The sequence below is a fragment of the Grammomys surdaster genome, unplaced genomic scaffold (assembly GCF_004785775.1).
Source record: "Grammomys surdaster isolate TR1022 unplaced genomic scaffold, NIH_TR_1.0 134, whole genome shotgun sequence".
NCBI lineage: Eukaryota > Metazoa > Chordata > Mammalia > Rodentia > Muridae > Grammomys > Grammomys surdaster.
The window spans coordinates 4,304,814-4,321,336 of record NW_021604592.1 but is presented as its reverse complement, the minus strand read 5'-3'; the positions used below and the strand labels follow the sequence as shown (position 1 = coordinate 4,321,336).

The window sequence follows — 16,523 nt, the reverse complement described above, 5'->3', positions numbered from 1 at the left end:
CCTCTCCCTCTCTCTCTCCCTCTCTCTCTCCCTTTCCCTTTCTCTCTCTTTCTCTCTGAGCCATGCATTTAACAGGGTGTCAATGTGGATGAATAAAACCCTTTTGCTGTATAAAAGAAAAGTTGATCACTACCCAGTGGCTTTTGGGGGGGCGTTTAACTTTGTGCTTAATTTGTACCCTTGGAGACCTGAGACTTAATTCAAGAGGAAGAAAAGGCTATTCTCCCAGTGTGGCCATTTTGTCTCCTCCTGGGGAGGCCTGCTGCTCTGGAAGCCTTTGTCATCTCCCCACCTTCCAGTCTGTCCTGCTGTCCTTCAGTTGCTCTGCCCCACAGCCTCTGCTGGCTCGTTTGCTGGCAGCTAAGTGGAATTTATTCCGCTTCTATTTCTGAAGCCATTTAAGACCATGACTGTTGTACGTCTCTTATTACAGCAAAAGCATTCAAAGAAAAAAGGAACGGGGGAGAGAAATAAGCAAAGTTGACGTTTTCCCTCATCAGAGGAGAGAGAGAGAAAAGAAAAAAATACCCTTAAGACCTGAAATCAAAGAAGCCTGTACTTGAAGATGAAGTTATCAGTGTTGGCAGAAGGACAGCCAAAGATAAAAACAGCTTTGCTGAACAGATTTATATATATCTTCTTTGTACCAGCTCTTGGAAACTGGAACTTCATATGTAGGATTATCTGATTATATCATTCCGTTCTCTTTAATCTGGCTAACTCCTGTTTATTCTCTTAGTTTCATGGTGGGCATAGCTTTCTTTTTAGGAGTTAAGAACTTGATAGACAGCTCATCTTTACCTGTCTGTCTCAAGCATCAAGCATGCCCACCCTCTATTTTAATTAGTTATTTTCTTACCTTTATATTCCACGAGACTTGTGCTCTTTTGACATCAGGACAGCCTTTTATTTATGCAGGGCCCACTGTATAGTATATCTGATGTATAATAGATACAATAAATATTTGTTAGATGAACAGATAAGCACTGTAGACCTTGTGAAATATACAGCATTACATGCGAATTTTACCTTTTATAACCTTTTTGGAAAACACAATTTGAAAGCATAACATTGTTGAGATCCAATTTCCTCTGCCACAGGTTACTGAAGTCCAGACACAAGACACATGCACATGAGCCCACGCGTGTGCATGTTTGGGTGTTTATAACTGTAAAAGGATTTCAAATGGGAGCAGTGCTATGGGTTCCAGCTAGAGTACTAGAGAGTATCTCTTGGAAAATGTAAAGATTTACTTCAGAGTTAAACTGTTGGAAGGGTTTGGGTGTACATTTGAAAGAGCCTAAGACACTACTATAGTATCTTGTACTCAGTAGAGCCATAAAGGCCAGCAATTGGGATAAGCACTCATTTGGAAGTGGAATTAAACAATGTGCCGACTGCCAACATTCGATACGTTAGATAAAGTAGACATTTCAGAAACATGTTATTAGAAGGATTATTACAAATGAAATAAGCTACCAGCCTGCAGAGTAAAAGTTATTGTCCTTACAAGTGGTAGAAAAGAAATTATATTTTATAGAACCCTGCTGTGGAAATTAGCATATGGAGATTAAGATATTAGTTAGACTTAAGGATAGTCTAGTATGGAATTTATCCTAATTATTCTTTAAATCTTTAAAAATGAGCTTTGAAACAAGCATTGTAGTTGAGCAAAATACTCAGTGTAGTGCTCTTTTGGTTGTAAAACTGCATTATTTCTAAATGATAACAATTAAAGTATCTTATTACTAATCCATTTTATTTTTATAGCTCTTCAGCCTATCAGCTCTCTAACCAATGTTACCTATTGTTCTGTTTCTGAGCTGACATTGTAAACCAGTGTTAGTCCTGCGGCACTTGCCAAGTCAACTTGAACTAAGACTCTGAAGCTTCTACTAGAAGTTACTAACTCTAAACAACCTTCGTTTTGCCTATAACTTTAATGACACTGTTGTTTTGAAAAAGTATCAAACATAATTGTAAGGGATGCTTGCGTTTCTCGTCTAACATGCAAACAATGGAGGCAAATTGAGGAGTAAATTGCCAAAACTAAAATCTTCTTTGTAAACTGTCATTCTAAATGCAGTGTAGTATCACTACAAATTTCTAATAATTTGCTCAAACACAGAGAATTCCACTTAAATTGAAAATTAAACCACATCTAAGATTTAAATGGTTGCAATTACGGCATAAATCAGGATACAAGAACCCCAAAGCAATGACTAATTAGCCCACAAAAAAGAAACCCATCCAATATCTGAAAAAACAGTAATTGTGATCAACACAGGCTTGTTTCTGAAGGACTGTAATCAGGCAAAGAAATAGAATAGCTTTTCTTTTGTACTCTAAAGTAAAAGAGAAAACAAAACAGTAAGCTATCCCTGAGGGATTTCTAGCAGGATCCTCTGTTCTTAAACTCTTGATAGGGGGAAACAGATTAGTGCTAAGCACAGCGGGCCATCCTTAAAAGCCTTCCTGGAAGAAAAGGCTCCCAAGAGCAGATGAAAGAATCAGAGATGCCCACATTCCCACTGTTAACAGTCCCACAGAAACAGCAAGCTAACAGCCATAACATACATGCAGAGGACCTAGCTCTGACCTATGCTGCTTCAGTGTTTGTGAGCCTCTAAGAGCCCTACTTAGTCAGTGTCTGTGGCTACTGGGTTGCGTAGCCCAGCCTTGATTTGATGGTTTGTGCCGTGTCTTATTGTATCTTGTTATGCTGTGTTAAGTGGATATCCCTGGGAGGCTTGCTCTTTTCCAAAGGCTTTCTAGGTAAGCACTCTACACTACATTCTCAGCTCTAGGTGCCTTTTTTTTTTTTTTTGTAAACACCAAATCCATTATAAATACTGTGCAAATAATTTATTGTTGTACTGACTTGTTTAGTGAGTAATGACAAACCCCAAAAATGGTCTATGTATGCTGTGCCCAGATACAGTTCTTGTGGTTTTGGGAGAGTCTTCATGTAGCTTGGGCTGGTCTCCAACTCACAGTGTAGAAACTGGCCATGAAGTCTTGTTCCTCCTATCTTCACCTCCCAAGTGTTGTGATTATAGACATGTACCATCATGCTCACTGTAGCTAGACTTTTACTGCTTTGTGGGTTCTTTTCTATTCCACTCTTCTCCACCTCTTTTCCACCCTTTCAACCCCTTAACACTAGATAGGAGAGAAGAAAGGATAGAGGGGAAAGGGTGACATCTTTAGACTACATCCTGCTGATTAGGGGCATCATGTTCCTTGGGGGCAAGTTTGATCTTTGACGTCAGGATATCTAATAATTCTAGTTATTTCTTCTTTGCGCACAACTACTTAACAAACCAAGACCAACAGCAATCAACAGCAACCAACCCCTGACACTATAAATGTTATTCTGCTATGTTTGCAGACAGGATCTGTAGCATAACTGTCCTCTGGGAGGCTTCACTCAGCAGCTTATGAAGGCAGATGCAGAGACCCACAGCCAAGTGTTGGGTAGAGCTCAGGGAGTCTTGTGGAAGAAGTGAGGGAAATATTAGGGGAGCCAGAGAGGTCAAGGACACCACAAGAAAACCTACAGAATCAACTAACCTGGGCCCATAGGGGCTCACAGAGACCCAACCTCCAACCAAGGAGGATGCACAGGATGGACCTAGGCTCCCTGAAAATAGGTGACATATGTGCAGCTTGGTCTTCGTGTGGGGCCCATGGCAACTGGAGCAGGGGTTATCTATGACTCTGTTGCCTGCCTTTGGATCCCTTCTCTCTAGCTGGGATGTCATGTTTAAATCCTAGCCAACACGTACTGTCCCTTGAGTTTTTAATCTTAGCCATTCTGATTGGTATAAGATGGGATCTCAGAGATGTTTTGATTTGCATTTCTCAGATGACAAAGGTTGTTGGACATTTCTTTAAGTGTTTCTTGGCCATTCAAGATTCCTCTGTCAAGAATTCCCTGATTAGCTCTGTATCACACTTCTTGAGTTATTTGATTTGTTGGTGTCTAACTTCTCTAGTTCTTTATATATTTTTGATTTTCGCCCTCTGTCAGATGTAGGGTTGGTGAAGATATTTTTCTATGCTGTATGCTGCCATTTTGTCCTATCAACAGTATGTTTTGCCTCACGAAAGTGTTTGAGTTTCATGAAGTCACATTTATCAATTGCTAATCTTAGAGCCTGAGCCATTGGTGTTCTGTTCAGGAAATTGTCTCATGTGCCAATGAATTCAAGGCTCTTCCCCACTTTCTCCTCTATTAGATTCAGTGTATCTGGTTTTATGTTGAGATCTTTGATCCATGTGAACTTGAATTTTCTGCAGAGAGATGAGAATGGATCAATTTGCATTCTTCCACATGTAGACATCCAGTTAAACCAGCACCACTTGTTGAAGATGCTTTCTTGTTTCCATTGTATGGTTTTGGTTTCTTTGTCAAAAATCAAGTGTCCATAGGTATGTGGGTTTATCTCTGGGTCTTTGATTCTATTCCTTTGATCAACCTATCTGTTTCTATACCAATATCATGAAGTTTTTATTATTATTCCTCTGTAGTACAGCTTGAAATCAGTGATGGTAATACCTCCAGAAACTGCTTTATTGTACAGGATTGTTTTAACTATCCTTTTTGTTTGTTTGTTTTTTCCAATTTTCAATTTCCAATTGAAAATTGTTCTTTCAAACACTGTGAACAATTATGTTGTAAATTTGATGGGAATTGCATTAAATCTGTAAATTGCTTTTGGCAAAATGGCCATTTTTACTATGTTAATCCTACTGGTCCATGAACATGGGAGATCTTTCCATCTTCTGTTATCTTCCTAGATTTCTTTTTTGAAGTTCTTGTCATACAGGTTTTCCACTTGCTTGGTTAGAGTTATGCCAAGATATTTTATATTATTTGTGGCTATTGTAAAGAGTGTTGTCTCCCTAATTTCTTTCTCAGTCTTTATATTATTTGTAAAAAAAAAAGAGGGCTACTGCTTTCATTTTGATTATCTTCCTTAAAGCTTCGTGATATTTTTAGTTGGGACTGAAGATTGATTTCCAGTGGATGGGACAAAATGGTTATTTTTAGTTTTAATTAATCATAACTGCAACAATACTTTTATTTTCAAGTGTTCAGCTCCAAATGTCTGGAGAAGACCTGATGGCAAAACCATTGAAATGGACACACAATTCACGATAAGAGCCAGAGAGCTGCAAAGCATCTATAAGTGTATCCTGCTGAAAGACCTCTCTCAAGATGAGAGGCTGGATATACTCCTGACGCTTAAACACACTGTGAAGGTATGTTAAGTTCACTATCAATATAAAGATCAGCTGGATACTAGACTCAACAAGTTTCTTTTCATTAAGCGATTATATAACTATTAATAAATGCTTGCATACATTAAATTGTATAAATGGCTAGCTTACTTTGGTAAGTTTGGAGATAGATATGTCAGATGAATGATAACCTAAAAGCTCTCAAAATCTGTGCATGTTGATGACATTCATGTGCAAAGTCATGAGTCCGATCTGCAAATAATTTCATAAATATTTTATGATAATATAATAAAATGTAAACATAGTATGTTCAAATACAAAATCATCTTTATATAGCCATGTAACACAATATGCTTTAAGAATTAAAAAAAACCTAGCAATTATTGTCTACTTTTTGAACAGTTTTCAATGAAAAGCCATTCTTAGTCATTAAAAATTTTATCTATTGTTATTGTTCGTGTGTGTGTCGGTGCATATGCATTACAGTGAACACACAGAGGTCGCAGGGTAATTTTCAGGATTAGTTTTCTCTGTCCTTCCTCTGTGTTGGGTAGATGGAAGTGAAATCTCATGCTTTCCTTGCAAGTGTTCCTACCCGCTGAGCCATCCCGATCTTCCTGCTTTTTACAGGTTGTAAAGCCATATCGATGTACGCTTGTTTTCCCCCCTTTATATACTATTAATTTTCTAGATTTAAATGAAAATTAGGATAGTAGATACTATGTAGTCCTGTTTTCTTCAGAAATTGACTTTCACATTAGTTTGAATTCAGAAGTTTCCGGGGGCATACTCAAGTAGAGAAAGCAGATAGGAAAACGGTCCTTGCTAGGAAGAGAAAAAACTCCAGGGTCAATTTCGGACTCTTAGAAACCATAGTAGCAAATCGTGTTGGTTTCATCGAGAGCTTGAAGTTAGGATTTACCCGGGGTTAGAGCAAGGGGTAAGACTGTTCTCTTGTTTGACTAAATTAAGGGTGTGAGTTTGCCCTGGCTGACTAAACTCTTCAGAAGCAGTGCTCCAAAGTGACTGAGCTGAGAGTTGTCTTCCCTTGACTTACCATGAGGGGGCGAATGAGAGCTTCCAGTTCGGCTACAAAACCCTGGTTACTGCCGTTCCTATCTACTGCTTTGCGATCAGTTCCTACAGTCTGGACACATGCCTACCCCCTCCCCGACACCCGGGAGTAAAATTATAGTAGTGAGGTTAATGAGCAAAGTACAGACTGTGTAGTACTTACCGGCACCAAGGCAGCAGCAGATTCCCCCGTGTGTCTTCTATTCATTTTAATGTTTCCTCACCTTGGATTGAGAAGAATCAGAACCCAAAGACACAAAGCTTTTAAGACACACTACAGAGTTAGGTAATTGGCTCACAGGTTTCGTGTTTCACATGCTGTCTTTTCTCTACCTTTGCAAAGATCGAGGCAGTGGTGTAAACAGCGTGATGGGAACCTCCTTAGACAGCGAAAGAGATAAAGGTCATGAGACTGGGGTGGGGGTGGGAGGGAGAGACCGAAGAGATAAACTAAAGAGGCGAGGGATGAACTCTAAAGACAATACATGCCTTTGAATTTATCTAAACTATCTGTATGTGCATTTATTTAGCAATAGTTTGAAGAAATATAAAGGTGCAAACATAACTCAAATTCTGACTCTGTTGACTTGATACAACTTTATATAAGCTACTTATGTATATGTGTATCTGTCTACTCAAATATATATATTAAATATATACTAAAATAAAGACCAATGAATTTTCAACCTGAGTTCACACTAAGATCACCTAGAGTTTCAGAGAGAGAGGCACACACACACACACACACACACACACACACACACACGCAGAGAGAGAGAGAGAGAGAGAGAGAGAGAGAGAGAGAGAGAGAGAGATAGATCATAAGTATGTGACTCTATAAGTAAGAATAAGGTAGCAACACCATTTCAGAGAGCTATATTAGATATTTAGGCATGAGAGCAGGATTAATGAAAAATTATTTTCTCCAAGGCCCTCCTAAAATACTTCCAGGGTGATGCATCACCCATTTCAACTCTTCAACTAATTAATATTGCCAAGTATGAAAGGGCATTGCCTTACAGTCACTCTCTTTACCCTCTGTATCCTCCATATAAACTCTGTCCCCTCCAGTTTCCCCAGACAGTGGAACGGACATAGCTCCGTTTCACCATTTATAAATACCGTCCTAAGCCCCTAACTGTCATGCAGACTTTGCTTGTTCAAACTATCCAGTCTTAGTACTTTACTAAAAAGTATTGGATGGTATGATAGACATGTACACAATACATAAATAGTTTAGCAATGTTGAACAGGACAATTCACCATTGTAAACTCTCTGTGTTTTTCACCCCCTTTCTTTTTCACTTTAGACTTCCTTTCACCTCCTTGAAGTAATCATCGATGAACACTCATTTTCGCCTGTGTCTTTTCCTTGGTTTCTCTTAATGATTTTCATTCCTCTGTACAAGCCTATAAATAATTTGGTTTGGCGTTTTTAGTTTTGACCTATTTGAAATTATACTGCATGCACCAGTTTATACCTCATTTTTCTTATTTACTTTATAAGATGTAAGCATTAAGATTTACAGCTATCATATAGTCTACTCATTTCCATAAAGTCCATTATATTCATAAGCTATAATATATATACATATATATATATATACAATTTTTTAGTTGTTTCTAACTTTTGACTACTATGAATAATATCTCTATAGGTATTTTTCTCTAAAGCACATATTTAAAGAGTTTCTGGGCTATAAATTGCATATTATCAAACTAACCATTTGATATAAATTGCCTGTTAGTTGGTTGTGCCAAATTTTACTTTTGTCACCTTTTAAAATGTTTTGGAATGTAGATCCCAGTTTGTTTGGGTGGTAGTTTTAAAAATGATGATTTAAAATAACTATACTGAGTATATTGTGTTTTGTTTAGGAACATGAGTGTAAACTGACCCAGGAAATCCTAGAGTTGGTTGACAGAGAAGTTGATCTTATGATGAGAGGTGTCAAACCCCATAATCTCGAAGGACTCAGAAAGAGGATCACAACACTCTTTATCCACTACATCAAAACGCCTCTGTTTAATCCTGAAGTCGCCAGATACCTTAAGGTATCTATGTACTGTACTGATTTTCCTGATCCTAAGATGTTATATTGTTAATTGTAAGATAGTCAAAGTTTCCTTCTGTGCTTTATCACAAAATCTAAGACTGCCCCTTTGCTGAGCTCTCCAGGTTTATCATTCTGTTGACAAACGAAGCTCTCCCATCAACTTCTTTGGCATATGTATTTTCAGCATCAAATTATTTTCTAACAGCTGAATTGACTGGCACTGTGATCTCTCCCACCCCCAACTTTTGTACAGTTGCTCCCACCTGCAGAACTATGCTTTATTTGATCTTGCCAACTCTTACTCATTTTCAAAAAGCAAGCTCTTCATCCTTCTCTCTCATGAGGCCTCAGAGAAAGTTCGCCTTTCCATTTCTCCAGTTCTCCCCGTGTGCCTTGTCTGTCTGTCTGTCTGTCTTTAGCACTTAAGCAACTGTAAGTATCAGTGACTGGATCCATGAAGGCAGCCTAAGGAACTAGAAACGGAGCTTGTGTCTGAGTTAAATTATGCCCTCTCACAGCAGTATGATTAGGTTTCTAGGGATATGCATACCTCACTGTTTTCTTACAAAGCTTTTTAAAACGTGTAGTACATTGGAAGTTTACTAAAGACTTATAGTTGTAGAATTATAATCTAGGAAGCGGACTATCTTTAGAATTTTAGCAAAACAGAAACCTCATAATGTAGACAAAATCTAGAAAAATAAAAAGTGCTTACTGTTCATTTTCTTCTTTAATTAATTAAAAATGATTACGCTGTTCAAAAGACTGGGAGAAAAGTTTCCCATTGTATCACTTCATGGGTTTTTGCATGTCTAAGTTGGCTTGTTTATACAGATTTGCAGCAACATAATGAGAGAATCTGTACTCTACACCATGACATCACGTTATATTACTGTTTTTGAAATTTCTTTGATGCAATTTCACTCTTCCAGGTAAGTTTTTGCAATACGTAAAATCATAGAACTAGCAATATATACAGTCCAAAGAAAGCTTAGTCCTCACAGACAGCCCTACCGTCAGCTCTTAGCCGACTTGTGTTTTATTTCAATGACTTTATTTATTCTAGAATGCCTTATAAACGGAATAATTCTATCGTGAAACCACATGCAGTCTTTTGAGACGGGCTTCCTTCCACTCATTTCATTTGAGATTTACCCATGCTTTGATGCACCATTGGTTTGTTGTTACAGTTCAGAAGCCTGAGATACAATCCCATGATGCAGGAGTTTGATTCTTATCTTTTCTCTTCAGGGAACAGCACTTGTCTTCTGTTTTATTCTAGGAGTTTTTCTTTTCTTTCTTTCTTCCTTTCTTTCTTTTTTTTTTGGGGGGGGGGGTTTCAAGACAGGGTTTCTCTGTGTAGTTCTGGCTGTCTGGCTGTCCTGGAACTCACTCTGTAGACCAGGCTGGCCTCGAACTCAGAGATCCACCTGCCTCTGCCTCCCAAGTGCTGGGATTAAAGGCGTGCGCCACCACCGCCTGGCCGAGTTTTTCTTTTCTTTTTCTCTTTTCTCTTTTCTTTTGTTTTTTTTTCTTTTTCTTTTTTTTTTTTTTGCCACTGATTTACAACTGGGGCTTTGACTTATTTTGAGGTTTTTTTTTTTTTCTTATGCTACAAAGGTTAGTCAGGTCAGGATTTAGCTTTATCAACAGTTTTCATAATTTTCTTTAAATATAATATCACCTGTTAAAGTTTCTGGCCACTATAAGAGTTGCCTACCTTCTTAAAGTAATGTAAGTTAAAGTTTTTCAAGACATTAGACATAAGGCAGTGGAAGGTTGTGATTCCTGAAAGAAGAGAAATAAAGAGAAATAAGCCTGTGCTGATCCCGTTGGCCTGCTGTGCTGGAGCAGGAGGGTAAAGAAGGGGCTTTGGGTTCCTTAAGCTGCGTTGAAAGAACGAGGCTTTTTTTTTTGTCCCTCACACCCATGTGACAGAAGCTTGAAGGACACAAGGCTATGAGTGGATTCCATAGCACAGAAGTTCATAGGACAACAGTGTCCCTCTTACATATTCAGCTGAGTTCTCCTCAGAGCTGGAATGTGAGGAAGACATGTGAGAAGAGACATTCCCTTAAAGGATAAACGGTAACAACATTCACACTTAACACAGAGGAGCCATATGAAGGGAACTGACTCACTGGTGTGAAGTGATTGGCCCCAAATGGAGAACTGCTTTAGTCTTGATTTAAAAAAAAATTAAAAACTTAAAACCAAGGCATTAACAGGTCAAACTGTTATAAGTAATTTAACCATTCCTCAGAAAAAAATGTACGAGGCTATTGATGGGAATAAAAATATCCACAACTAAGGTAAGATTCATAACTGTCTAGCATCCAAAAGCAGATGAGATACATAAACAAAATGTAATCAATAAAGCAAGCAGCAAAATCATTATTCAAATCATTATTCAAATGACAAATGTTGGAATTAGCTGAAAAAAATGTTTGGTCACTTCATAAATTTTTAGAGGTTCAGAAATTAAGCGAAGACATTCAAGATACGTCGTAAAACCTCCGAAGAAAAAAAAACTATCACATTTGAGCCGGAAAACCACACTCAATTAAATTAAGTGGAGACTGGTGACATTGATGAGGAAACCAGAAATCACTGAACTAGAAGACCACGATAGAAACTGTTCACAGTGGCACACCTGGAGACAGAATGAAAAGCAACGTGAACTACCTCAGTATGTGTCAGAGGCTCAAATTAGAGAGTGAAGGATAAAGGAAACATTTTGTTAAAACAATGGCCATGATTCTTCTGAATTTGATGAACAGACTAAACCCACAGACTCAGGAGAAGTCAGTGGAGCATGACATACAGGGAACAAAGGACCCCAAGCCAAACCTCTAGCCAGGGAGAAGGAGCAGCTTGTAGACTGCGACGAAAATAAGACCGAAAGCAGGTTTCTCACTGGAAACATCACAGGGGAAAAGCCAGCCAGTCAGCCTCTGCGAAGCTCTCAGGTCAACCACAGCGAGATAAACGGCACCTTCTGCCTCTTCCACTTGAATGGATTTATTTTCCTTCCTTATCACACAGGAAACATCTTTCAATATAATACTGAATATAGTCACTGAGGGGCAGATAGCCATCGCTTGTTCCCAGTAGTAGAAGAGAAAAATAAATATGTGTTTGAGAAAATGTGCTAAGAGTCAGTGATTTGATTTTCTGAAGACTCTACCAACATCTGTCTAGCGGTTGGAGTGAGGCACAGATTTTTAGTATTTTGACCAGGAAAACAAGCCTTGCTTGGAATTTAAGTCTCGTACACAATAGGTAGTTAAAAGAAAAACAAGACTTTTTAGAGGGAGCGATTTTCGAATAAAGTTTAAGTAGTCCTCATGCTACTGCTTCGTATGTGTATTGGATTTTCATCTTCTTTTTTCTTTCTATTTAGGTCCCTCAAGACCCACTGAAGTTTTATGATACGATTTACTTTTGCCACAGTTGCCAAATGTATCTGCCTTCTGTAGAGTTTTCTGTCTCACCCACCTCGCATCGTGTGTACCGCTGCCGGCACTGCGTAAATCTGGAGAATGAGACTCAGAGGCGGGAATCATTTTTGAAGTACAAGTGTTTACTTCAGCGGCTCTACTACTCAGAAGCCGATTATGTGGATAACTCCCAGATTGCTTTTCTGATGCAGGTATGAGCTTTAAAAAGTGCTAATTATGAAATCGAGCTGGGGGCTCTTGAGATGGCTCAGTGGTTAAGAGGACTCGCTGGCTGCTTTTCCAAAGGACCCAGGTTCCATTCCCACCACCCACATGGCAGTTGACAAGTTGACAGTTTCCTGTCTGAAGGAAATCTGCTGCCCTCTTCTGGCCCCTGACGTCACTGCACAGACCATGCGTCCAAAATAGCCATACACATGAAATTTATTTGTCAGAGAGGCTGTGGGAACCGTATTAGGATTTCCTAAAGGAGATAGCTATTGAATTTCTGAGTTTCACGCATAGATGTGTTCTTGGTTGTTTAAATTCTATACTACACTCTGAAAATTCAGATAGCACACCTTAGAAAAGAAAAAGGCAGATGTTTAAAAAGAATGACGGTAAAGACGATAAAACATGCGAGCTTTAAGAGACTGGCATTCATAGTCAGAGAATGAGATGTCTGAGATGTCTGATAGCAGATTTCATGTGGGCGATGCTGAAAGACGACAAAGTTTGGGCTGTGGCACAAAAAAAAAATCCTCTAAAGTCTTTTGAATGCTGCTCCCCTTCAAAAAATTTATTCATCATGATTTAATTACTTCCCTAATGAATATGATATTTAAACCATTGTCTTAGAGGAGAAAAAAATTATTGTCTGAACTTTTTTTTTTTTTGGCATGTAGCTTCAGGATATTAAATACTTGACGGAGAACATCTGGGCATCCCAGTCGGCCCTTAGCGCTTGGGATGACCTCAATGACCTGGTCATGGTCAGGTGGGATAAACACAGGGAGTGGTCTCCCTGGAACTGCATTCTTCTCACCAAGGATGAAAGCGTAGCTCATCTCAAGCTAGAGAGTATTGAAACGGTAAGATGGTGGACTTGGAGATTTTAATTTAGCCAATCAGGTTGCAACAGGCATTTTGAGTGCCCTTTAATATATCAGTGGCTGAAGTCTACTGAATCAACCGACAGTTATATGGGGTTATATGGCATGACAATAGGAGAATATGGAGATGGTGTGAAGATGTGAAAATTGATAGAAAGCTAAGGTGTACTGGGTAAAGATGAGAGATGCGAACACATAAACATCTAGCATCTTCTCACCCTTTTCTCACAAGTTCAAGCACACCCAGTGCACTGTAAGTTCTGGGAAGGACTGTTTTCTCACTCACGTATTTCTATCCCTTTCATAGCTATAATAAGGCCTGTTGAAGACCAGGAGTTTGTTTAAGTGTGTGGTGGTGGTGGTGGTGGTGGTGGTGGTGGGGACATCTGGTGGAATGTCAGCTGGTGCATCCACTATGGGAATCAGTACAGAGATTCCTCAAAATACAAGTAATAGAAGAAATATCATGTGGTGCAGCTCTGACAGTCTATGTCTGATGGGATCTATGTCGGAATACCCCAGAGAGATCTGTAAACATTGTGATTGTGTGTGTGTGTGTGGGGGCACTATTCACCACAGGTAAGGTATAGAATTAACTTAAGTCCAATCAACTGATGGATGTATATACAACTGCTTGTGTTGCTTGTGTGTATTAGAGTTTTATTCAGCCGGGCGGTGGTGGCGCACGCCTTTAATCCCAGCACTTGGGAGGCAGAGGCAGGCGGATTTCTGGTCTACAGAGTGAGTTCCAGGACAGCCAGGGCTACACAAAAAAACAAAAACAAAAACAAAAACAAAAAACAAAAACAAAAACAAAAAACAAAAAAAAGAGCTTTATTCAGAATGTAATGTTAAAATAAGTCAAACTTGAAAAGATAAATAGCACATGTTCTCCTTCGACATATGAAATCTAAAATTTGAAAATAAAAGCCTCGGAGAAGGAGACGAGGGACTCCGCGGGGAGGGAAGGAGTCCACAGTGGAAAAGAAGCAGAAAAGAGATACTGAGCATTAATGAAGTACAGGACATGCTTGTGTGAACAAAGAGATTTATTCTTTTGCATAATAAAACATAAAGTCTAAAATAAATATCTGCTTATAATAATACTTATTATCAATATATAAATATTATGGAGCCCAGACTTTATCCTTTGATTTATTGGCAGGAGTCTCCTTTAAAAAAGTACTCAGTTGTCAACTTCTATTCACAACTTTGGGAGTCACACGTATGTGATTCCATTCTTCCGTTTGCTTCCACCTAACTAGGAGAGGCGACAGCACCACAAGCGTGATTGCTGCTTCATTTCAGTAACTCATAAGATGCAATCTGTAAAGCACTCTGATGAATAAAATTGAGGGGGCCGTGAGGTATTCCTGAAGGGCTCTGTGTACACTCAGCAAGTGCAGGTCTCCAAGATCTGGCCCTGCTTCTCTCTCAATTTATTATATTGCGGTATCTTTCATGCAAGACGCTGCTAAAGGAGGCTAAAGCAATGGACCAACCGCAGCCATTTTGAAGAGCGCTGTCCCAAGATGCTGCTGCTGCTGCTTGCTTGCTTGTTTGTTTATTAAGGAAGGCGAGGGGAATGATATAAAGGGAAGAAACTAGTTACAGTTTTAGCCTTTTCCAATAACTTTTGAGTTCTAAGAAGCTAGGCTATGGAAAAATTCACTCTAGGGACTGAAAGAAAACGCAGAAAGAAATTGAAGCTGTGTTAAATGTTATATTTAGTAAACTAAGCTGCTGCATAAATATTTAATTACTGGAAGCACAGCCAATACTAGCAATATCATTTCATCTAGGACCCACAATGAAATTGAAGCTCATTCCCAAGGCTGATATTCCGGTTCTTCTTCAATTAATCCGCACAACTCCTTTGTGTACCTAATCAAATCACTGCACTCCTAGATTAAATGTTCCATTCCCGTGCATTTCCCGTCTCAGGACACCAGTCGCTCTTAATTTCCGCAAGCGGAGCAGAGGCTCTCGTCCTGACTCCAAACCTTTGCTGCTCTCTAAGGTCTCCAGTTTGTGCAAGCGTTACTGTCCATTCTGTTCTGAATAGTCCAAGTTTGTGCAGCAAATCAAAGCATTTCCAGAATTCTCCGAAAACACAGGGGCATCTGTCCCCCCACCCCCAGAAGAAACAACAGAGCAAAGAAGCAAACACAATGACAACAGCAAGAGAATTTAGAAGGATCTCGATTCCTTGGGAGAGGAGAGAGTTCGGTTCTGAGAGAGAGGAACAACTCTGATTAAGCTCTCCTCCATGCAAACTGGCTAAAGTTGGGCCAGTGATTCCCTAAATGTCATCTACCACATCCCACTTTCTTTCCTGTCTTTGTCACTATCAACCTGTGGGACGTATTTACTTTACATTATAGAATTTTTAGAAGATTGGTTAAATATGTGGAATTGGCCAAACCTCCCAAGGAGGTCCAATCCAGAAAATGAACCACTCCTCCTCTCTGATGTCCCATCCTTGCTCAGAACCAGGGCAGTTGTGCAGACGGACAGTGTGTTGGGGGTGGGACGGTGGAGATTATGGCGATTGTGTGCAAGCTCCAGGCTGCTGCACACCACCCTGTCGGCCCTTCTGACTAATGAGCTCTTTTCCTGTCTACCACAGCCTTCTCTCACAACTGTCACAGCCGTCGCATCTCTCATTCCACCTCTCTCCACTGAGCACACACCACTCTGGTTCCCCGTTTTTAAATATACCATAAATACTGAATCATTGCCAAGACCCATCTCAGATACCTCACTGTTGCTCAGAGTCAGGGTGATACTGCTGCTACTCAGGATATCCAGGGGCAGGTTTCGGGCAAGTTTCCTGCTGCTGTATACCTTCCCTCCCTTGATGTCTGATGCTCTCAGGCTGGCTGGACTTGACTTTTGTGCTTGTAGGCTGAGGGCAGTAATGCTGTCCTGCACTTTCCCACTGGAGTTCAAGGCCATTACACATCTCCCTGTCGGTGCAGATAGCCCCAAGGTTCATTGGGGACTTTGTGCTTGCAGCCTGCTTGCTGAGATGCATCGGAGAAGGATATAGATTTTTCATTCTCTACTGCACGCAGCTCTGTACTGCCATCTTCCCTTTCGATCTTGTGAGCCCACTTTTTAAAAGCATCTTCCCATAAAACTTGCCTTCCCTTCCCCACCCTTAGTTGTTCTGGAGCTATTACATGGCTCTGCAGACCGACTCATCATCCTTCAGAGCCTCCATGGGTGTCTCTGATCCTCCGTGGAGCATGAGTCTTTCTGAAAACTCATCTTAAAATGCTTTCCTGTAAGCTTTATCCAAATATATGTATGTATGTATGTATGTATGTATGTATAGACATGTATAAAATTGTTGCTTGTTACATGCCACTGGAATAAAACAGAAACCTGGGTACATCCTACCCCATACCAGGTAATTATTGTAAATACAAACAGAGGAGAGAAATAATAAAGAACTAATAATAACAGTGGTTCAGACTGAGAGAAAGACACACACACACACACACACACACACACACACACACACAGAGAGAGAGAGAGAGAGAGAGAGAGAGAGAGAGAGAGAGAGAGAGAGAGAGAGAGAGAGAGAG

The 16,523-nt window shown here is 39.6% G+C and overlaps 1 protein-coding gene across 1 annotated transcript in view; it reads left to right on the top strand.

Moving 5' to 3' along the window:
• Positions 1–16,523, top strand: part of Iqub (IQ motif and ubiquitin domain containing) — a 51,692-nt gene that overhangs the window by 34,067 nt on the left and 1,102 nt on the right. The window contains exons 9-12 of the mRNA XM_028762656.1: positions 5,098–5,268; positions 8,200–8,376; positions 11,782–12,030; positions 12,724–12,909. Of these exons, the coding sequence (XP_028618489.1) occupies positions 5,098–5,268; positions 8,200–8,376; positions 11,782–12,030; positions 12,724–12,909 (783 nt within the window). The remainder of the gene's footprint in view (positions 1–5,097; positions 5,269–8,199; positions 8,377–11,781; positions 12,031–12,723; positions 12,910–16,523) is intronic.